The 23,184-nt window shown below is 47.6% G+C and overlaps 1 protein-coding gene across 1 annotated transcript in view; it reads left to right on the plus strand.

The window, feature by feature from the left end:
- Positions 1-22,943, plus strand: part of KIAA1211L (KIAA1211 like) — a 144,706-nt gene extending 121,763 nt beyond the window's left edge. Inside the window, exons 9-11 of the mRNA XM_025354194.1 lie at positions 19,214-19,400; positions 20,469-20,635; positions 22,122-22,943. Of these exons, the coding sequence (XP_025209979.1) occupies positions 19,214-19,400; positions 20,469-20,635; positions 22,122-22,261 (494 nt within the window). The 3' untranslated portion in view covers positions 22,262-22,943. The remainder of the gene's footprint in view (positions 1-19,213; positions 19,401-20,468; positions 20,636-22,121) is intronic.
- The last annotated feature ends 241 nt before the right edge of the window (positions 22,944-23,184 follow it).

Here is a 23,184-nt window from a genome sequence, read left to right on the forward strand (position 1 = left end):
AATGAGCACAGCAAAACCTTTTGAGAATTTTAACAGGACCAAGTCTCAGCAGAATATTCAAAATATCTAGGATATGAATCAAAATTATCCAACATACAGAGAACCAGGAAAGCCTAAAAAAATTCTCAAGGAAAAAGGCAATCAACAAATGCCAACCCTGAGAGGATTCAAATGTTGGAATTATTAGACAAAGACTTTAAAGCAACTATTATGCCACATTCTAAAAAGTAAAAATGAGTACTCTTGGAATTAATGGAAAGAGAGAAATTCTCTGTAAAAAAAAGTAGAAGCTGTAAAGATAGAAATTTTAGAACTGGAAAAGCTGGAGTGGCTATATATTAATATCACACAAAGAAGACTTCAGAAAAAGGACAATTATTAGTAATAAAATGGAACATTATGTAATGATAATTTAGCAATATTGGTCAATCAAGAATGCATAATAGTGCTAAATGTGTGTGTCCCTAACAACAGAGCTTCAAAATACATGAAGCAAAAACTTGGTAGTACTAAAAGGAAAAATAGATAAATCCATAGTAAGATGTGGAGACTTTAGCACTCCTCTGTCAGTAGTCAAGAAAACTAGCAGGTAGAAAATCAGGAAGGATATTTCAATTAGGTCAAGTCGGTTGAACATCATCATCAGCCAACTTGACCTAATTGATATTTATAGAAAACAGCCCACCAGCCACAGCAGAATACATGTTCTTTTCAAGTGCACATGGGACATTCATGAAGATATACCATATTGTCACTAAATAGCCTGTATTAAATTTAAAAGAATTGAAATTATCCAAAGCTTGTTCTGTGCCCTTAATGAATTAAATAAGAATTTGATAACATCTGCAAAATATCTGGAAAGAAATATGAAAAAGATCATCAAATATTTGAAATTAAACCCTATACCACTATATAATCCGTGGGTCAAAGAGGATGTCTCAAGGGAAATTAGAACACTGAATTAAAATGAAAATACAACATATCAAAATTTGTGGAATGCGGATGAAGTGGTACTTAGGGAAACTCAACAGTAAATTATATTAGAAAAAAAATGTTTCAAAGCAAGAAAGAAAAAATGTTTCAAAAATGTTTAAGCTTCCACTTTAAGGAACTAGAAAAAGAAAAACTAAACCTAAAGCAAGAAGGAAAGAAATAATAAACATAAGAGCAAATGTAAATGAAAATATAAAAATAATAGAAAAAAATTAATGAAGCCAAAAGATGGTTCTTCAAAATAGCCAATAAAGTTGATTTAAAAACGGAGGGAAAAAAGACACAAATTACAAACATTATGGAGTGCCACTACTGACCCCACAGGCATTAAAATGATAATAAGGGAATACTATGAACAATTCTACGCACATAAATTTTACAAATGAGAAGAAAAGGGCCAATTCCTTGAAAGATACAAACTATCAAGCTTAAAAAGTAGCATGAATGGTCCTATATCTGTTAAAGTGATCAAATCTGTAGGTAAAAACCTTCCAGAAAACTCCATTTTCACAGGGTTTCGCTGGTGATTTCTACCAAGCATTTAAAGATGAAGTAACACCAATTATACAAAATCTCATGCAAAACTAAAGGGAAACACTTCCCAACCCATTTTATGAGGCCAGCGTGATTGTAATCCTGGAATTAAAGATAATACAGAAAACTATAGACTCTTTGTATACTATACTAAACTCAGAGATACTATATTTCCTCATATTTTTCTCTAAAAGTTTTATGGTTTTTATTTTACATTTAAGTCCTTTTGAGTTAATTTTGTATATGATGTGAGACTTAGGTCAAGGTTCATACTTTTGCCTATGAATGTTCCTATGCTTCAGGACCATTTGGTTGTGATGTGCAATTTAATATACTATAGTATCTCTGAATTTAGATGCAAAATTCTTTTTTTTTTTTTTAAGACAGAGTCTTGCTCTTGTTGCCCAGGCTGGAGTGCAATGGCCATCTGCCGGCTTCAAGCGATTCTCCTCCCTCAGCCTCCCGAGTAGCTGGGATTACAGACACCCACCACCACACCTAGCCAATTTTTTGTATTTTTCGTGGAGACAGGGTTTCACCATGTTGGTCAGGCTGGTCTAAAACTTCTGACCTCAGGTGATCCACCCACCTGGGCCTCCCAAAGTGCTGGGATTACAGGCATGAGCTACTGTGCCTGCCTAAATGCAAAATTCTTAGCAAAATATTATCAAATTGTACATCACAACCAAATGATCCTGAAGCATAGGAACATTCATAGGCAAGAGTATGAACCTTGACCTAAGTTGCACATCATATACAAAATTAACTCAAAAGAGGTCATGGACTTAAATGTAAAATGAAAACTATAAAACTTTTAGAAAAAATGTGAGACAGTATTTGCAGTATAGGGCTAGGCAAAGACATCTTAGACTTGTCATCAAAGCATCCAAAGTGGAAAATTTGATGAATTGGACATTATTAAAATTAATAACTTTTGCTTTGCCAAAGACCTAGTTAAGAGCCTGACAAGACAAACTACAAACTGTAAGAAAAGATAGGCAAACTGCATATCCAATAAAGGACCAGTATTTAGAATATATAAAGTCTTCTCTAAAGTCAATGGTTAAAAAAAAAAAGCAAACCAATTAGAAAATGGGCAAAAGACATGAACAGACATTTCACCAGAGAAAGTGTGCAGATGGCAAATAAGCCCCTGAAGATATGCTTACCATCGTTAGCCATTAGGGAAACACAAAACCATAATGAGATACAATTACAGAACTATTAAAATGACCAAAACGAAAAATATTGATAATACCATTGTGCTGATGAGGATGTAGAGTAAATGCAACTCTCATTAGAGTGTTATTTCTATGGCCGATGGGAATGCAAAACGGCACAGTCACTTTGGAAAACAGTTTGGCAATTTCTTATAAAATTAAAAATACACTTAGGACCCAGCAATTCCAATTTAGGTATTTATCCTAGATAAATGGAAATGTACATTCCCACAAAAGTCATACATTAATGTCTACAACAGCATTATTCATAATCACCAAAAACTAACCAGGTGCAGTGGCTCACGCCTGTAATCCCAGCACCTTGGGAGGCTGAGGTAGGTGGATGACTTGAGTCTAGGAGTTCGAGACCAGCATGGCCAACATGGTGAAACCCATGTATACTAAAAATAAAAAATTAACTGGGCGTGGTGGTGCACACCTGTGGTCCCAGCAACTTGGGAGGCTGAGGCAGGAGAATCGCTTGAACCCAGGAGGTGGAGGTTGCAGTGATCAGAGATTGTGCCACTGCACTCCAGCCTGGGTGACAGAGCAACCCTGTCTCAAAAATAAAAATATAAATGACATAATCACCCAAAACTGGAAACAACCCACATGTACTTCAGCTGGTGAATGGGTAAACAAACTGTGATACATCCATATGATGAAAAACTACTTAGCCATCAAAAGAAATGAGCCCTCAATATGCACAGTAACCTTAATTGTACATGCTCAGTGAATAAAGCCAGTCTTTCAAAATTGCAAACTGAATTATTCCATTTCTGTGACATTTGGAAGAGGCAAAAATATATGGACAGAGAACAAATGCATCAGTAGTTGCCAGGGGTTGGGAGTAGAAGGAGAGTCTGGTTACATAGGGGAAGGAAGAAGGAATTCTTCAGGGTGTTCATATTCTGTATCCTGTTTGTGACGGTTGTTATAAGAAGCTAAATGTGTTAAAACCCATGCAACTGTACAACGAAAGGGTGCATTTTACTATATATAAATGTAAGAATAATTTTTTCTTTCTTTCTTCCTTTCCTTTCCTTTTTCCTTTCCTTTCTCGGAGTCTCTCACTCTGTCACCAGACTGGAGTGCAGTGGCGCGATCTTGGCTCACTGCAGCCTCTGCCTGCTGGGTTCAAGCAATTCTCCTGCCTCAGCCTCCTGAGTAGCTGGGACTACAGGCGCGCGCTGCCACGCCTGGCTAATTTTTTTGTATTTTTAGGAGAGACAGGGTTTCACCATGTTGGCCAGGATGGTCTGTATCTCCCGACCTCGTGATCCACCCGCCTCAGCCTCCCAAAGTGCTGGGATTACAGGTGTGAGCCACCACGCCCGGCCAGAATAATTTTCAAATACAAAAAAAAAGGGGTAGTGGCCTCCTGCCCACCCCTTTCTGAACCTCTTTAATCCCACTCCCCAGGGGGAACCACACTGCCAGATTCATCCTCTTTCCCTTGAACACCGCAGTCATAACCACAGCAAGATGGGCCTGCAGATCTAGGCATGTGGATCCTTTTATTTTAATCGCAAAAATGCTGTACATCTTGGCTTGCGTTTGCACTCCACAGTAAAGCATGGGCACCTTTTTTTTTTTTTTTTTTTTTTTAAATCAGCGTGAACTGCCTCACCTCTTTCTGTTTAAGGGCTACGCTCTGTGTGTTCTGTATTTTATGTCACTGTTCCCCTCCTAAGGGGCATTCCGCTTGTTTGAGCTTTTTTCCCTCTTGCTGACAGTGTCGCAGTAATCATTCTTGTTCATTTTAATCCCTATGTATTCACACTGTTGTTTTTCTATGATCGATTCCTAAAAGTGGATTTTCAGATTCTCAGATCATGTGCACTTTTAAGAGACAACTTTAAATTACCCTCCGTAAAGGTTGTACTGGTTTACACTGCTTCCAGCAGAATAGAGACTATTTCTCCACCCCCTCATCAACACCATATGTCGTCAGTGTTTTTTTTTCCTCCAATCTGATGGATGAAAAATGCCAGTCATGGCCGGGTGCGGTGGCTCAAGCCTGTAATCCCAGCACTCTGGGAGGCCGAGACGGGCGGATCACGAGGTCAGGAGATCAAGACCAGCCTGGCTAACACGGTGAAACCCCGTCTCTACTAAAAAATACAAAAAACTAGCCGGGCGAGGTGGCGAGCGCCTGTGGTCCCAGCTACCCGGGAGGCTGAGGCAGGAGAATGGCATGAACCCGGGAGGCGGAGCTTGCAGTGAGCCGAGATCCGGCCACTGCACTCCAGCCTGGGCGACAGAGCGAGACTCCGTCTCAAAAAAAAAAGAAAAAAAAAAAGAAAAATGCCAGTCATGATGTTCGCCTTGGTCAGCAAGTTCTGGTCACCACAATGTGCAGCGTCTTTATCCACCCATGTCCCCATGCCAGCCTCTTCCTTAACCTGACACCTGCAGTGAGTGCCTCCTCCCTCCAACTCTCTTCTTCCCCTTTCTTCCCAGGTCGCCGGTGGAACCGTGGAGCTTTCCTCTGTAAAAATTCTCAGTGCCTTCCCATTATGTTTAGAATAAGATTCAAACTCCTGGAGAAGGCATTTAAGGCTTTTTAGATTCTGGCCAAAACAAACATTTCTGCCTCTCTCAGTTTGTCTGCCACTCCACTCCCTCCGACATCTCCTGCAGCCCCACCCCTGATGCCAGCTCCCTGGCACTCTGTACACACCCCTGCCCGTATTGAGTGTCCTTCACCTGACCCCTGAACTAGATCCTGAGCCCTTGAGAACTTCCAGGGTTTTTCTTCCTCGGTTGAGCACCCATACCCGTGCCCTGGGCTTCCCAGCCTGCAGTGAGTGGTCCTTGGACCAGGCTGTGTCTGCATGACCAGGTGCTGGGATGAGGGAGCAAGGCAGGGGCTGGGTGGTAGGACTGAAGAGTGTGGATCTGTGGGTTTTACTCTGAGGAGCACCTCTCGGGCTGTGGGATTCTGAGCAAGTTGAGTCTCTTAAACCCTGGGTCTTAATTTCCTCCTTTATATAATGAGGTTATTCGTAATAACAGCATATAGGGCAGCAAAGGCATTTTAACTGCAAAATGTGATACAGTTTCATACAGTACAGTCATACTTTCCTAAACATGTACTATTCTCATCTCAGCTGCACAGAAGGCTGTGTGAGAATGGGATTCTCCTTGTCCCAGTTTTGGTTAAGGCACCAATGCAGAGATGTAAGATACCAGAGAGCACGTGTGCAGGATCTGTGGAGTCACCAACCACTCACCACCCCCGTCCCCAGAACATACGGAGAGTGGGGAGGAATAAAGGGGATTTACAAAACACTTTCTGTGGAGAGCACGCTGCAGTCCTGTGAGCCACCAGCACAACACGGGTGGAACTAGAGGGAACTTCCCTCATGCAGGGTCTGCAAGGGTGGCTTCCATGGGACTTCTTAGAAGCTGGACGGGTGTGCCCTGCCGTTGGGAGACATGGAGGACTGCTGCTGGACTCTGGCCACCTGTGGGCATGGGGCAGACAGGACCACCACATGACCCACCTGTGCTCCCAGAGCCTCGCCTGAGGAGCCAGCCAAGAGCACAAGGGGACAGTGAGAAGCGGTCACAGCCGGAGTCCCAGTGGTGGCTGGGAATCCCCCGGTGTCAGTTTCAAGTGTCTGCGAGGCCCAGGCAGGACAAAACCTTGTAAGGCTCTAGAGAGCCCTGCTCATCGCCCTACTCTCCTTCTTCCCCAGCTCTCAGCCCTCAGGAAAGCCCTCTCAAACCCCAACTCAGACACCCTGCGTTCAGGAGTCAAAACCTGACTTCACCCAGAGGCTACACTTTTTAATTACTGAATTAGAACGGATTATGGCCAGGTGCGGGGTAATCCCAGCACTGTGGGAGGCTGAGACGGGCGGATCACGAGGTCAGGAGATCGAGACCATCCTGGCTAACACGGTGAAACCCCATCTCTACTAAAATTAAAAAAAAAAAAAAATTAGCCAGGCGTAGTGGCGGGCGCCTATTGTCCCAGCTACTCGGGAGGCTGAGGCAGGCGAATGGCATGCAGCCGGGAGGCGGAGCTTGCAGTGAGCCCAGATCGCGCCACTGTACTCCAGCCTGGGCGATAGAGCGAGACTCCGTCTCAAAAACAAAAACAAAAACAAGAAAAAGTGATAATAACAAAAGTGACTATGGTGACTGCTGGTACCTGAGAAGGACTGGGAAGGTGCAATGCTCTGGTCCCTGCACAGGTACAGCCCACCTCCCAGGAGCCGATGAGCAGCGTCACCCATCGCCTGCAGCTGCACTGGTGCCATTTCAGAGGGACGGCTTCAGTGCTTTCTCCACGGCAGCCATTAACCTTATGTCGGGGGGGAGGTACTGAGACCCTCTGTGCACTCTCCCCAGGGCTCAGGAGAGAAGTAGGTTTGAAGAAGAGAAGACAGTGTCTTCATGACAAGTGGGAAGTGTCCGAGGCCCCTCTGAGCAGGGCCAAGGGTGTGGCAGGAGGTGAGGTCTGAGGTGGCAACAGTGTGGACCCGTAGCATGGGCAGCCCTGGGGGTCGATGTCCTGGGGACCAGGGGCACTGGCTGGTTATAAGAAACATCTACCAGAGCCTGGGGGCAGGGGGCAGATGTCAGCCCCGTTCTCAGGAACTGGGCCCTCTGGTCAGCGGGGCACTTGGTATTAGCCAGAAAGGGGACCACATACTGTGAGCTCTCTCTTCAGGGTTTCTTTGGGCAGACGCTCAGAGCAGCATCAAGATCCGCGGTTGGCAATGCCGGCTGCGACTGGCGGTCACGTGGGGGTCCACCCCCACGGATTCAGTGGACCTGCCCAAGACGAATCCCAGACAGTGGGATGTTAAAGGCTGCCCAGGTGGTTCTAATGTGTGGCCAGTGTGGAGATCCTGGGCTCTAGGACAGCAGCACTTCTCAAACTTAGGAGTATTTATGAATCTGCTGAAGGTGATGCTTCCCACCCAGTGCTTCTGGAATGATGGCGGCACTGCTGGTCCACGGACCACATGTGGAGTGGTGAGGCTCCAGGTCTGCGCGCTCCAACACAGAGCCACTAGCTGCACGTGGCTGTTTAAATGTAAATGTAAGCCACATTAAAATGTAGTTCCTCAGTCACAGCAGCCACATTTCAAGAGTCCAGGAGCCACGTATGACTGGTTGACAGCACAGAGGGCATTTCCACCATTATACAAAGTTTTACTGGACAGCACTGTTTCAGGGCTGTCACTAGCAAACAGCATCTTTCTGAGACCCCGTAAGGGTTGTGCTCTTCCCAAAAATGGCTTGGGTGTCGAGGCACCGTAATACTTCACCTTTCTGCCTGTATGCCTGTCTCCCTCTATCAGCTTCTCGAAGTCGGGGTCTACAGCGGATTTACCCTCTCAGTAAATGGGCAAATAATAACAATAGCTAACATACAGTGAGCACTTACTAAGCGCCGAGTATTATGTTAAAACGCTTTACGTGTTAATTTTCAACAACAATCCTATTTAGCAGATAATAAAAGAAACTTAGGTTAAAGAACTTGCACAAAGGCATGTAGCTAGTAAACTGTGGAGGAGAGATAGAGCCCGCATAGGTTCACTGCAGCCCGCGCTCCCCAGTGTCATGCTGCACTGCAGTTCTCAGCTGGGGCAGGTGTGGGCCCCAGCAGACATTGGCAGTGCCTGGAGACGTATTTGATTGACACCGCTGTGGTAGGGTGGGGAAGGGAGGTATACTAGCATCTGGCGGGTAGAGATGCTGAGCATCCTACGGTGTACAGGACTAATCCCCACAACAAAGACCTATCCAGCCCAAAATGTCAGCAGTGCCAAGGCTGAGTAACTGTTGTTTGCCACTCAGTGAATAAGTTAAAATGGGGAGGAAGTGGTTTTATAGGACAGTCGTGAGGTCATACCTCTTAGTAAGAGTATGTGATGTAGTGAATGAAGATTAGAGATCAAGAGGTCTGTGTTCAAATCCCAGCTTTGTTACATATTGGCCAAGTGACCCTGGACAAGTCACTTTATTCCACAAGACTCTGTGGTCCCATATCTAAAATGGGGATTGAAAATATCCTTACATTGCAAGGAGGGCTGTGAGGGTCATTACGAATATGACACTGCTCTGAAGACAAAGATGGAATAAACCTTAGCTGTGAACACTTCTTTGGTGGGGAGAAATTTCCCTACCTGGCTAGTGGTGGGTGAAGGAGGGCCCAGATGTGATAGAGAAAGGGAAATCTGAGCTCCAAGGACAATGGCTGTCCCTGGAATGGGTTAGTTACTCTTCTGTTGGCCGCCCTAGACAGTTCTTGAAGAACTCCAGCAGTTCCTGGAGATCTGAGGTGGGGAAACAAGGAATCTAAGGTGAGGCGTTTGTGTACATTTCGAAGTGTAAGTCGAATAATTTTTCACCTTTTTCTCAATCATGTGTTCTAGCTCAAAGTCATTTTTAAATAACTGTGCCTTTCCCTTCCCGTGTCCTTGTGAGGTCCCAGTTCTATCAGCTGGTTGGGAGTGGAGACCAGCTGCCTCTGTGGAGGTGGACTGGTCATTGCCTCCTGCCGAGAGGCTGGCTTTAACCGCACAGACAGTGGCAGTTTAGCAATGTGCTTTCAGTCCAGCTCCTCCACTGACAACTCTGTGCCCTTGAGCCCGGCCCTGGCTCCCCGGGGTCTCCACTGTGGGATGTGGAGGTTGGATCAGGCCACCCTGGGATGTCTGCCAGCCTCGACATGCCAGGTGCTGGGCAGCTGTCCCAGAAGTCAGGAAAAGAGCCTGGTAAGTCATCTGTCCCTTGGGGTGTCCCCAATACACATGGCTGGCCGGATTCCTGGCCTCACTGCACACACGCACACACAGATGTGACTCACGATTGTTTTTCTCTATGAATGCCTTCTCACACATGTTACCTGTGAGCAGCAAATCCCCAAAGCAGATGTAGCTGGGGCTCTGACAACAACCAAAGCAGATCCCGGGGCCCCGTTTGGGAAGAACTCACATCGGTTTCTACGCTGGGGACCTGAGCAAGCTCCTGCCCTGGGACGAGAACCGATACTCACCCCCACCCCGTGATGAACACGCTACCGTGTGAGGCCCTCGGAAATACGTGCTGCCACCGGGAGACTCTCTGACTCCCTCAGCCGTTTCACCGGGAGGACGGCGCCTCCGGGCCCTCACTGCCTCGCCTCTTAGGACAGAAGCGTGCTCCTAGGGCTATTAAAGCAGCCGTGGCTTTTGTCTTTCTGCCATGTGGAGTTGAAGCTTGTGTGAAAAGAGATATGTCGGCCAGGAGAAGGCGGGTTTCTGAGCATCAGCTGGGAAATTCAAACCACAGAAAGCCTGGCCTGGGAAAGCAGGAGAGCCGGCTGAGGAGCCCTTGGCAGTGCCTCCTGACCTGGGAGTCAGGTAAGGGATGAGGGCAGTTTGGCCCTGGCAGCCCCATGCGGGTGGCTGGGAAAGAAGCTCCCAGAAACAGTGTCCTTCTGTTTGCCCCTAGGCCGTAAAGTGAGTCTGTGTGGAGTCAGAGCCTCTGCACTGGCCGAGTGGTGCATTTCCACCTGGGAGAGGAGGTGGAGCAGGAGGAGGGGAGGCTCTGGAGGGTGGAGGGAAGAAGGAGATTGTGTGGATGAGGGGAGGCAGTGCTTACAAAAGGCAAAGCGGGTGAGGCCCTAGGGAGGGTGCCCTTGAGGCTGTGGGGTAGTGAAGCGGTGGAAAGGGTCCGCTGGTGAGGGCATCCGGGGCAGTTTGCTTAATCGCAGTGTGGAAACAGCGCTGTGTGCAAACTTGCCTCACTCTGTACTTGCACAGGGAGCTAGGCTCTTCTTCCTGGTCACTCTTAAGTACCTAGTGACTCCTATCTTAGGGTGTTTTTTGTTATTTGTGTGCTTTTACTTCTAATTGAAGAATAATATGCATACAGAGAAGTGCACAGATCCTATGTGTGTAGCTCAGTGCATTTCCACTGAACACCCTAGACCAAGAAACAGAATGAGACCAGCCCCCCAGAGGCCCTGCCATGTCCGCTTTCAGCAGGCTCTGGAACTCATTCCTGATTGTGGACTGTGGTGGCTGTCAGAGGATCCCCTGGTCCTGATGGCTCTTGCAGGAGAGACTGTCGCCATGCACTGGAGAGAACGATTCAAAAAATCCTTCCTGTCTAGACTCAGCACCTTCCCCAGGGCCTGGTACCTGGTGGGCACTCACCAGGTCCAGTCCGTTCTCATTGTCTAAGGAAGTTATGTTCTGAAAAGTCACCACAAGCTAACTTAGCAAATACTGAGCCACTGCTCCTGGAGAAAATGCAAGGTTAGCTTCCTGTGTGCCTCCTGCCACAGCATCAATAGATCAACACATAACCTTGTTTTATGTGTAATTCTGTTTAAAGATGCTTTATTTAATACATATTTTTGATGCATTGACACTGAACACACCGCCAATAGCACTGTAACTCTTGCCTGAATGAAGCTTATCTGACACGCACATTGTCTCCGTCAGGCACATCACAGCCTCCTTGGGCTTAGGAACGCATGAGCACTCCACTTGGGGGCCTAACCAGCAGAATCACAAGAAAACCTAGTGCCCAAAAATGTGGCCCTGAATAGACTACAAAAAAAAATACTGTGTACGGCGTAAGAGCTAAAACAGTAAGGCAGCGCGTCACTGCCTGACCTCAGCTGGGAACTTGCACCTTGGGAAACTCAAATTTTTTGCTGCCCTGCACATGTCTGCAAATGACCATGCCAACGCCATGTGTATTGATTTGGGGATTACAAATGTATTTTAGCAAGTAGGCGAATTCTAAAATACGGAGTCAGCACATAGCAATGATTGACTCGATTTGTTGAATGAGGAGAGGAAGGAATGGTGGGAAGCTTAAGTTGAGGTGGAACTGGGACACAGCCCCGTCTCCTGTCATTAACAGTGGGGGCCTGCCCTGTGAAAAGCTCTTGCTCGGTCTCAAAATGCTCAGCACGGTCTTGAGAAGAAGCCTTGGGTGAGCATTACCACCCCGAGTTCCACAGTGGGATCACACAGCCTAGCTCTGGGACAGATGGGATGACGAGCGACTGTAGACTTTACCAGCATGTATTGATCAGGAGCAGCCTGTGAGTCAAGACTGACAACAGATCAATGAATGGCTTCTAAAAAACAAAACGCCTGAAGTTCTTTATCTAGGAAGCCTGAGAAACCCTGCAGCGGTGGTGTGGCCCCATGTGTCCCCAGGGCCCGGGGCCCACCTCTGCCCCAGAAGTCCTCTTAGTGTCTGTAGTCGGGTCCCATTTCCACCAGGTCAACCACGGCCGTGGCAGTGGACCTGGAAGGCAGGCAGAACAGAGGACTGCGGCTCTATCTGTTGAAGCACTGAGGCACAGTGACTGTGCTAGCTTCAGCTGGCTGTGAGAAACGGCGATGATGCATCCACTTTAGATCCGAAGTCTGAGCAAACTCAGGCCTCTTCCACAGAAAACGTTGTGAAGGCCTGGGAATGAGCTGTTGATGTGCATTTTTAGGATGGCAGCATAACGGAGAAAATTGGAAGGAGTGTATGCCAGAGTATGAAGTGTTCACACAGCTCCCTTGGGTGGTTGATTTATGGGAAGCTTTTTTCTCCTTTATACTTTTATCTACTTTCTAAATCTGTACAATATGCTCGTGTACTTCTATGAACAAGAAAGAAACGGTATGAAAAGAAAAAGTTTCTTAGAAATTGCTGCATCAGGCCAGGCGCAGTGGCTCACAGCCATAACCCCAGCACTTTGGGAGGCAGAGGTGAGAAGATCATTTAAGACCAGCCTGGGTGACATAGCGAGACCCCATCTCTACAATAATTAATTTTTTAAAAATTAGCCAGGCATGGCCGGGCGCAGTGGCTCATGCCTGTAATCCCAGCACTTTGGGAGGCCAAGGCGGGTGGATCACGAGGTCAGGAGATCCAGACCATTCTGGCTAACACAGTGAAACCTTGTCTCTCCTAAAACATACAAAAAATTAGCCAGACATGGTGGCATATGCCTGTAGTCCCAGCTACTCGGGAGACTGAGGCAAGGGAATCACTTGAACCCGGGAGGTGGAGCTTGCAGTGAGCCGAGATTGCACCACTGCACTCCAGCCTGGGTGACAGAGAGCAATTCCATCTCAAAAAAAAAAAAAAAAAAAATTAGCCAGGCATGTGGTTCGCACCCGTAGTCCCAGCTACTCCGGAGGCTGAAAAAATTGCTGCTTCAGAAAGGATACCATATACCAAATTTTTTAGAGGCCTGGAAATCCTGCCGCCTTACCTTAAGGCAGAGCCTCTGCTTTATGTCGTTGGTCAAAAGGCAAGGAACCTGGGAATTTACATTGTACTACAGCTCGTTGCCTCTGGGGAGACTGTGTCCTTTGACAGCCCTCAGCTTCCAGACTTAACAGCGGCGTCCCTAGTGTCATACAGGGTGTGGTCCACCACTGGGGTCCCACCCTGGCCCCTCAACTGGTCATTACAGAAGTTTTTCTGAAGGAAAAAAACAGTACCTTAAGGCTGAATTTTAATAGGCACTAAAAGAACTAACCATCACCAATCAGAAAGTCAAAGTGAAGTGATAAAACGAACCTGTCCCACGTAGGTGTCGTTGAACATCTCTAGAAATGGTGTAACATTGAGGATTTTTGAAACGGTTCATTTTAAATCTTCCCGAATACAAATAGCTCAGTAATAATGCCAAATGTGGGTCTGAAAACTTCGTGGTTCTCTCCTACAGGGTATTTAGAGTTCTGTGTGAGGGGGTATTTTAAGAGTGATTCCTGAGAATGCAGATGAAAAGTGGGCTCTCATCTCGGGCAGTGTGTCCTGCATCCGGGATGGCCAGGCTCACCTAACACACAGCATGTGCATGGAGGAGAGAGTGCTGCTGTGGATAGCGGGACTACGGTGCACACTGGTGTGGCTTGGGCCAGGCTCCTCCACGATGCAGCACCAACAGGGCAGCCCCGATCAGACCCACTGGCTCTCACACGCTGTGGCAGACGTGACCAGGATGAGGCACCTACCCTTGCAGGGCTTGCAGGCAGACTGGCACACACACAGCATTAAGACGGTCTGCTAGAACCCATGGACGATGTTCTCAGGGAGCCAAGAGTCAGCCTGGCTGCCTGGCCCTGCAAGAGGCTGGGGTGCAACCCAGTGCTTGCCGTTCTTTTCTTATCACAAGAGCCACGAGGGCTCACTGTCATGGCAGAATGGCTCACTGGTCTCCATCAGCTCCGGGGTAAGGGTTGACCAAAATTCTCCACCCCTCCTCCAGCAGGAACAGTGATAACAACACTAGCAACAACCACATAACAACAGCGGCTATTGTGGCGGCAGCAGCTAACACCGGGTACCGCACTAACGGCTTTCCCTGGATTCTCACACAGTCTTCACAGCCATGCTGGGAAGTGTAGACAGTGGCTGTTCCACCTGACCTTCACAACCACACCGAGAGGTACAGACAGTGGCTATTTCACTTCACAATCACTGACATAGGTCGTGGATTATGTCATGGAATCTTCACACCGCACTGGCAAGTATAGATAGTGGGTTATGTCAGGAAATCTTCATGACCACAGCAGGAGGTGTAGACAGTGGGTTATCTCATGGAATCTTCACAGTCTGACGGGGAGGTGTAGAGGCTTCTGTTTCTTCATATTACACCGAAATGAGTCTCAGGGAGGTCTTGGAATTTGCCCAAGAGCACTAGCCTGGGGCCCTACACTAGCTCTGCGGGCCCCAGGGCCACATCGTTAGCAGCTCCGTTGCCCTGGCCCCAGGGAGGAAACATTCTTCATTAGCACAGCCCGTTGAGCCCAACCCCAAGAACAGGGGCCCTCAGAAGTTAGTGCTGGAGCAACGTCCTTTTCAGAATCGATGCTGGACTGCAGGGGGCATGTTAAGGAGAAGGAGGAATCTGGAGAGGAACAAGCTTACCACCTGCTCCTTTGAAGGAATCCTATCCTTAAATGACATCATACTATTTTCTCTGATCCAAAGTTGGTTTCCTATGAGTTAAACGGGAGGAGCTCTGTTGCCGTCCCGGCTTCCTGCACCCTCTGCACCATGCCTTCAGAGGAGTCCTGCTGCATCTGCCCTGCAGCAAACCAAACTTGCTCCCCTTCCTCCCAGGGCAGCTGCACTGCACGGGGAATCTGGCTCTTCCACAATCCGCAAAGGCGCTCACACAGACACAGACCTGGAATTGCTGGTCCCTGGCCTGTGAGAAATGCTCCTGGGCTGTTTGCTGCAAACCCAGCACACTTGACAGCTTAAACTCATTGCCAGTTGGAGAGGAGAAGAGATGTCAGAGTCTTTAGCCAAATCCGCGGGAGATTAAGGTTGTCTGTGTATGGAGGCAGGAAGAGGTAAACAAAGGAGTGTTTTCAACTGATTTATCTGAGCTGAGGCCACATCTGCATTATCCCGGGATTAATGACATTTGAACATGTTTAATCTCAGAAGCTATTTTGTGGTGCAGCCTCGACCCTGAATGTTCATGCTTGAGCGGTCACGTCGTAAGGTCTTTGGCCTCTGAAGCCTGCCTTTACCCCGCACATTGCCGGGGGCTTCAGCCCCTTCTCCTGCCCTCCCCAGGTGGTGTATGGTGCTGTGCAGATCCCAGAGCTCCTGCACTGCCAGTGTGGGTGCCAAGCACAGGAGGTGAGTGTACGGTTCGGAGAGGCCTGCTAGGCCCCTGCCACAGAGCAGGGTGGCTCATCACACAGCTGCTCTGCCTGTGCTCACTGGGGACAAAGGCGCGGCATCTCTGAGTCTCAGCACTGTGGAAGGTGATGCTCAGCCCATCACCCCTTTCTCAGCTTACCCACTGAGAGGCTCCAGGTGGAATCTCAGGCATCTGTGAACTACATTAGGGAGTTGGAGTGGGTTTTCTCCCTTTTTCCTGGTGTCTGGACCCCCATTTGCCATTCCTGCACTCCTCTGCCTATGAGGGTGGCCCTGGACAGTCCCTGTAACAAGGTCTGGAGATGACAAGGGTCTTGCATTCCTGACAAGGAAAAAGGTGAGAAAGAAGAGAATACAGAATAAACGGAAAGACCGGCAGTTGCAGGGAAAGAGGCAGGAACCAAAAAGGAGAGAAATGGTGGCATGGTCATACACTGGCCCACTGCTTGGTGACGCTGCTATTACAGGTTGCCTTACCCCACAGCAGCACAGCCTGGCCCAGCCAGGGCACCCACCCACTCCTGTGGGTCTGCACATGAACACAGACACACGCGTAAACACACACACAGTACAGCTGGAAATGTTCCTACCCCACAGACAGGCAGCAGCAGGTGACCTTTCTGTGGTCGGGATGGAATTCTGTCAGCATGCTCTTGATGTAAGGAAAAGAAAATTTACCTCTTGCCAAGCTCAGCGTTTGGAACTGTATCTGCACATAGTCTATGGCGTGTGTTTGTTCGGTAGTAAGAAATGCTTATGACCAAAGGCATACTTCAGTGGGGTAGATGCTCAGCTAGCAAATATGTCTAGTACCAAACACAGTGAGGCAAGTTTCTCAAGAGGTTACAGAGGACTTAGGAGAGAGACTGACCAGAACAGACTTGATGGAGGAGGTAGTGTCTGGGGGCCCTGGCGAACCAGCAGGGAGGATTCTAGAACAGGACATCCAAGCCCTTGTCAACTCTCTTGAGCTGTGGCCACAGCCTCCCTCCTAGCGTCCCAGCCTCTCGGCCCTCCACAGTCAGACTGATTCTCCACACAACCTCCAGAGTGAGCCCATGGTTTAAAACCCCCACAGCTCCCCCATGATGGACAGAAGAAAAAAAAAAGACAGAAAAGACCCATCCTTGGGACTGGTTTACACAACTCCTCCACCTGCCCCCATCGCCAGCCTGGAAGATGATTCTCCAGATCCCAACCCAGAATCACGCCTCCTCCCACTCACCAGTGATAGGCCCTGTGTCTGCAGAGCCCTTTGTAAATTTTAGCATTTTCCAGTTTCTACCACAGTTACTTGTTTGCATCTTGTCTCCCCAACTAGACTTTGAGCTTTTTGAAGGAACAATTTGTTGTTTATTTTCCCACCTCAAATATAAAGCAGTCCTTGCCCGTAGCAAACACTGAATGAATGGAAAGAAGAAAGGTGAAACAGGAGAATAGAAATGCTGGGCTCTGGCTGGGAATAGAAAGTAGGACTGGATTGTACACTAGGAGGTATTAGTAATTTCAGCAGTTCTGCCTGTTGGATCAGGAGTAGAAGAGAGAATGCTGGGAGGAAGCGATGACGGCCGAGGGTCAGGAGCAAGCAGGAGTTCCAGATTAGGAAAAAAACTCAGACAAGGACCTGGAGAAGGGCCTCAGAGGCTGGAGGGATGCCTCAGGGGGCAGGCTCCCCCAGAGAGGATGTGCAGATGTGCAGCCACACCAGAGCTGCAGGGGTGAAGCAGGTTGAGTACCAGGTTTGACCTTGGGATTTGGGGTTTGTTGGTTGGGAGGATGCAAACAGTGGTGTCAGCTCGTGGCTGGTTCAGGAAGTGGCTGACGAGACATGGGCAGAGGCCATTTGAGCTAAGGGTAGAGGAGAAGGGAGAACTGGGCCTTCAGGGGACAGTGAGGCTCCATGGAGACTTCAAGCTATGGAAGACCAAAGCATTCTGCAGAGCTGCAGAGGGAGAGACTGAAGAGTCAGGAAAGGGGTAGGATGAGTCCAAGAGGTGGAGCAGGATTCCCAGGGGGCCAGTCCGGTGGAGGCCCCAGGGAGCAGCCAGAAAAAGGAGTGGGAGCCGTCCCTGGCTGCCAGGGCCAGGGGAGATCCTGGGTGTGTGAGGCTGAAGGCTCTTCTCGCTCCCAGCAGGAGACTGTAGCTTGCAAAGCAGTGGCCACCCCTCCTTGTACCTCCCTGTTGACTAGGGCACTAAGGGAAAAGAATTCCAGCCTGAACTGGAAGTAGAAACAAAGACAAAGTGAGTAATATCCTCTGCACGCCAGAGCAAGGGGTGGAATACATCAGGCCACAGAGAACAGAGACGTTAACTCCTCCCGGACATCTGCATGTGTTGCTGTGGAACGGTGCTGTTGTCACCCGGCTGACTCAGGCGCACTGTGGAAGGGAACCGAGGAGAGGTGCCAGGTGGTTGGAGATCAGTTTCAGCCTTTGTTTTATCCCGTGGCAGGCAAACATCCAGAAGCTCATGGGGAACCTTGGGTTCTATGCTTTTGATGTACCTGTAAGAAGCCACTTATTGGCCAGGGGAGGTGGCTCAAGCCTGTAATTCCAGCACTTTGGGAAACTGAGGCAGGCGAATTGTTTGAGCTCAGGAATTCGAGACCAGCCTGGGCAACATGGTGAGACCCCATCTCTACAAAAAATTCACTGGGCGTGATGGTGCATGACGGTAGTCCCAGCTGCTGAGGAGGCCAAGGTGGGAGGATCACTGGAGCCTGGTAGGCGGGGGTTGCAGTGAGCCTTGATCGCACCACTGTACTTCAGCCTGAGTGTCAGAGTGAGACCCTGTCTCAAAAAAAAAAAAAAAAAAAAAAAAAGCCACTTATTTAATCCACAGATTTCCTTTTTCTATTGATGAAGGTAATAAATTCTTATTGTAGAAAATATGAAAATACAGAAGAGTTGAAATGTAAGAGGAGGGGAATGACCCACAGTTTCACCACCCAAAGATAAGCACAGTTAATACGGAAGGAGAGTCAACAAAACATATGGTGTCTTTTTTAGTTTTATTTTTATATTTGAGACAAAGTCTCACTCTTATCCAGGCTGGAGTGCAGTGGCGTGATCTTGGCTCACTGCAGCCTCCACCTCCCAAGTTCAAGCGATTGTCCTGCCACAGTCTCCCAAGTAGGTGGGACTACAGGCACCCGCCACCACGCCCGGCTGATTTTTGTATTTTTAGTAGAGATGGGGTTCTGCCATGTTGACCAAGTTGGTCTGGAACTCCTGACCTCAGGTGATCCGCCTGCCTTGGCCTCCCAGAGTGTTGGAATTACAGATATGAGCCACCGCACCTGGCCAACATATGGTTTCAAAGGCACTATTTCTTTTCTCTCTAGAACATTAAGGAAAGCAACTGTGACCAGTCTTTGGTGTCACTCTCTCCACAAAGGGAAGGTTATGCTCACAGTTGTTAGAAGACAAGAGGTTAATAGTGCGTCTGCAACATTTGAGCAGGAATCGGGTAGTATGTCCACAATGACAGGATTATATTAAAGAAATTGTATCTATTTGTGTACTTATTTTTATCTCCTTCCAGAAGGGATTCCTAGGAGGAAGTTGGCTTAAGTGCACGCAGACCCTATAGAAGCAGTTGCATTTAATTTTTTGTGACTCAGACTACAGGAGCATAATCTCTCTGATGCATCTTTAACAAGAAAACAAAGTCCCCTAAAGAAAGTAATGCTCTCCCAGACCCCCTGCAACCCTGAACCAAAGCAGTAGTGTTCTCTGTGCAGGAGACACAAAGGGTGAAACCGAAGAGGGAACAGGACTGTTTCTATAATCTTGTGCCTTTACCCAACAGAAAAGAGTCTGCCGCCTGCAGCAACAGGGCCTGGAGCTGATGGGCAGCCTGTGCCACCCTGGATCACCGTCACTCGGCAGAAGCGGCGAGGGACCTTGGACCAGCCACCCAACCAGGAAGACAAACCTGGGACACGGACCCTGAAGTCTGAACCAGGAAAGCAAGCCAAGGTGCCCGAGAGAGCCCCGTTGCTTAGAGCAGATGCTTTCCATTCTGTGGGTGCAGGAGGGAGCAGCCCGCTGGGGCTGGAGCGAGGACCCCATAAGGACCACATGTCCTGCATGGGCGTCACAGGGACTGTCACCTGTGATGCTTGTGGATGTGTGGTCGAGGGCCAATGAAGCAAAATAAATGACTTGCCAAATCCTAACCTCCATGGTGGAGCATTCTGCCTGCCTTTGCACATGCTGAGCTGTTGGGATACAGAGAAGCACGTGAGTCACTTCGGCGGTGCAGACAGCTCTCTACTCCCTGCCTCCTTGGCAACGCAGCAGCTCAGCATCTAGAAAAATGGAAGGAGGTTAAAATAACTTCTGAGTTAGACACACAGCAATGATGTCAACAGCTCCATCCCAGCTCATCATGCTGTGAGGAGTGAGCCCTGCTCTTTGCTGCTCCACCGGCCACATGCTGGAGCTCCTCATTCCTCACCTGGGGCTACAGGGCTGGAACCTGTGGTTTCATTTTGCACTCTGAACCGAAGGCAGCTTTCACCAGCCCAAACAACTATGCCTAGAATCAGGCCGAGACTCGCAATTTTTGTATCCCCCAGTAGCACCATGATAAATCTGTGTGTTTCAGCCATGTGGGGAAGAGAGCCTGAGCTTGCAGTAGGACCTGCTTCCCCTCGTTTTAACTAGAACCTCCACTATACCCAGACTCGAAGACCCTCATGCAGGCGTGGGGCATTTAGAAAACAAGTAGTAACCGGTTTGGGACATCTGTAACTATACCAACTGTCATAAAAATCACAAATTGATTCTAAACAAATCATCTTCACTGCCAAATGGGATCCCTGCCATCTGGCCCTGAAGCCAGGTGTGGGGACAGGAAGGAAGCCGTGATGCACGCGTGTGCCAGGATAAGGCCGCGTGCTGGTCTGAGCACCAGCATCTGACCACTCAGTGTTAGTGAGCTGACACTAGGGTGCGCTCCCAAGAAAGTGCCAGCAGTGCAGGCATCTTGGACGGGCAGCCTTGCAGCTCCTTCACTTCGGGTATGTTTGCCCCTGTCTGAATCACTGGTGACTTGGCAGCGTGTGTCTTGTGTCCCAACAGGAGCCTGTGAAGCAAGCTGACTTTGTTCGCAGCAAGTCTTTCCTGATAACCCCTGTGAAGCCCGCTGTGGACCGGAAGCAGGGGGCAAAGCTCAACCTCAAGGAGGGGCTGCAAAGAGGAATCTCTTTGTCCCATCAGAATTTGGGTATGAAATCTGCAAACATGACCACATACCTTGAAATCATTTTCCTGGGTCGTTCCTGCAGTTCGGGTTTTTGTTTGGTTTGGTTTTTGCGAATTACTTGCCACCTTGAGTTTTCTACTCAGCTCTTACAGAGATATAATTTACATGTCATAAAACTCATCCATTTTAAGGGTACAGTTCATTAAGTATAAGGTTGACCCTTGAACACACAAGTTTGAACTGTACAGGTCTACTTAAAGGCTGACTGTTTTCCAGCCAAACCCAGATGGAAAATTACCTGTATCCTTAGGATGTGAAACCTGAGAAAACAGAGGGCCATCTTTTTGCATATGCGGGTTCCACGGGGCTGACTGCAGAACTTGAGTATTCATAGATTTTGGTGTATACAGGTGGGAGAGGTCCTAGAACCAATCCCCGGCATACACCAGGGGATGACTGTATATTGACAGTGAGCAGGTATGTATTTGCAGAGTCGCACAGCTATGATGACAATCTAATTTTACAATATTTCCCTCACACTAAAGAGAAACCTCATGCCCATTTACAGTCACGTCCCACTCCCACTCCTAGCTCTAGGCAACCACTAATCTACTCTGTCTCTATGGATTTGCCTTTTTTGGACATTTCTAATGAATGGAATCCTAACGTATGTGCCCTTTTTTGTCTGGCATCTTTTACTGAACATAGCATCTTCAAGATATGCCTTTGTTGTTGCATGTATCGATATTTAAAAATTTTTAGGCCAGACGCCTTGGCTTACACCTATAATCCCAGCACTTTGGGAGGCCGAGTCGGGCGGATCACCTGAGGTCATGAGTTCAAGACCAGCCTGACCAACATGCAAAACCCCATCTCTACTAAAAATAAAAAAATTAGACAGGCATGGTGGTGCATGTCTGTAATCCCAGCTACTTGGGAAACTGAGGCAGGAGAATCGCTTGAACCCGGGAGGCAGAGATTGCAGTGAACCGAGATTGCACCACTGCACTCCAGCCTGGGTAACACAGCAAGACTTCTGTCTCAAAAAATACATATGTATACACACATACATACATATATATACACAAATATACATATATATATACACGAAAATGCATATATATGGAAATTTTTATATTTTTTAAATTGTGGTAAAGGCACATGACAGAATTTACCATCTTAGCCATTTTTAAGTGAACAGTTCAGTAGTGTTAAGTAGACGGACACTGTTGTGCAGCCCATCTGTAGAGCTCCTGCCATTTTATTTCCAAAGTCTCTCTCACCTCACTGCATTGCCAGAATTGTTTGAACTTGTTCGTAAGTCTTTTTATCACATAAATGACATATTCTAGGCCCAAATCTTCCTTGCATGTTCACATATTATTGAATTTTCTGTTCGAGAACACAGTTAAGACCTCGATGTCTATTTCAAGAAATGCAAGAGGCTTAAGGGAAAATCCGAAGTCGCTGCTCATGTTTCTGTTTGTTTTGTCTCCCTTCCAAGCAGCTCAGTCTGCAGTGATGATGGAGAAGGAATTGCATCAGCTGAAGAGAGCCAGTTATGCCAGTACAGATCAGCCATCCTGGATGGAACTTGCCAGAAAGAAATCTCAAGCCTGGAGTGACATGCCCCAGATTATAAAATAGGTGGGCAGTGTGCTGATAAAGCATGTCCACTACCCTGACAAGCCACTTAGTTAAAAAACTGCCAGTATATTGTGGCAAACAGACCGTGAAACTTAAAGATTGATTTTATCATCAAGTTATGACAAACTTGGGGAAGAGGAAGGAACCAGGCAAAACAAAGAGGATCAACACACAGCCATACTCCTGGGCCAGAGGGCCCAGAAACAAGAACAACACTGAAAGATCCAGGAACCAGTTCCTGTGCCCAAAGGTACGTGTGTCTTTTAGAATTCCCTTGATGAAGAAGCCTCAGACAAGAAAGAAAACAGAAATGAAGTTGGACGCGTAAGTAGGACACCCAGCAAAGGCCAGAAGAGAAGCCCTTCTAGGAGAAGGGACATCTGTGCTTCCAGCTGAGATCAGCCCATGTCTCTGGTCGCTGTCTTGCCTGTGGATCCTGTCTTCTCTCATGTTTACTACGAGGCATGACATTCATGGCAAAACAGAGATGCCGTTTCCAAGAGCAGCTATAAAACAATCTGTTTTCCTAAAGACAGCTACTCTGAGAAGGAGATGAAGGAACATGGCAGGGTTCATCAATTCATAGACTGTTTCCAAAAATAATTTTTAAACTTTTCCACTAGGCATCTGTGTCTTTAACCACTGCACAATGCATTGCCTGTTTAATAAAAGGTTTCAAACACGCCTCTGTTCTAAGTGAAATGTTATTTCTCCTCAGATTTAGAGAACATCCTCCAGCGCTGAGTTTGCTTCATACATGCCTCATTTAAAATTCTGAATTGGGTTAATTGTGGAGTTTGAGTTTTTGAGGGGTTTTTTTCCCCCCCAGTGAGAATTTTGAAGACAGACAGTAATGTAGGGTTTTAACTCTTTTCATCTATTTAGTACGACATACTGAATATATAAAAATTCCTTAGAAGTTA

This window comes from Theropithecus gelada, chromosome 13 (genome assembly GCF_003255815.1).
Source record: "Theropithecus gelada isolate Dixy chromosome 13, Tgel_1.0, whole genome shotgun sequence".
Taxonomy (NCBI): Eukaryota; Metazoa; Chordata; class Mammalia; order Primates; family Cercopithecidae; genus Theropithecus; species Theropithecus gelada.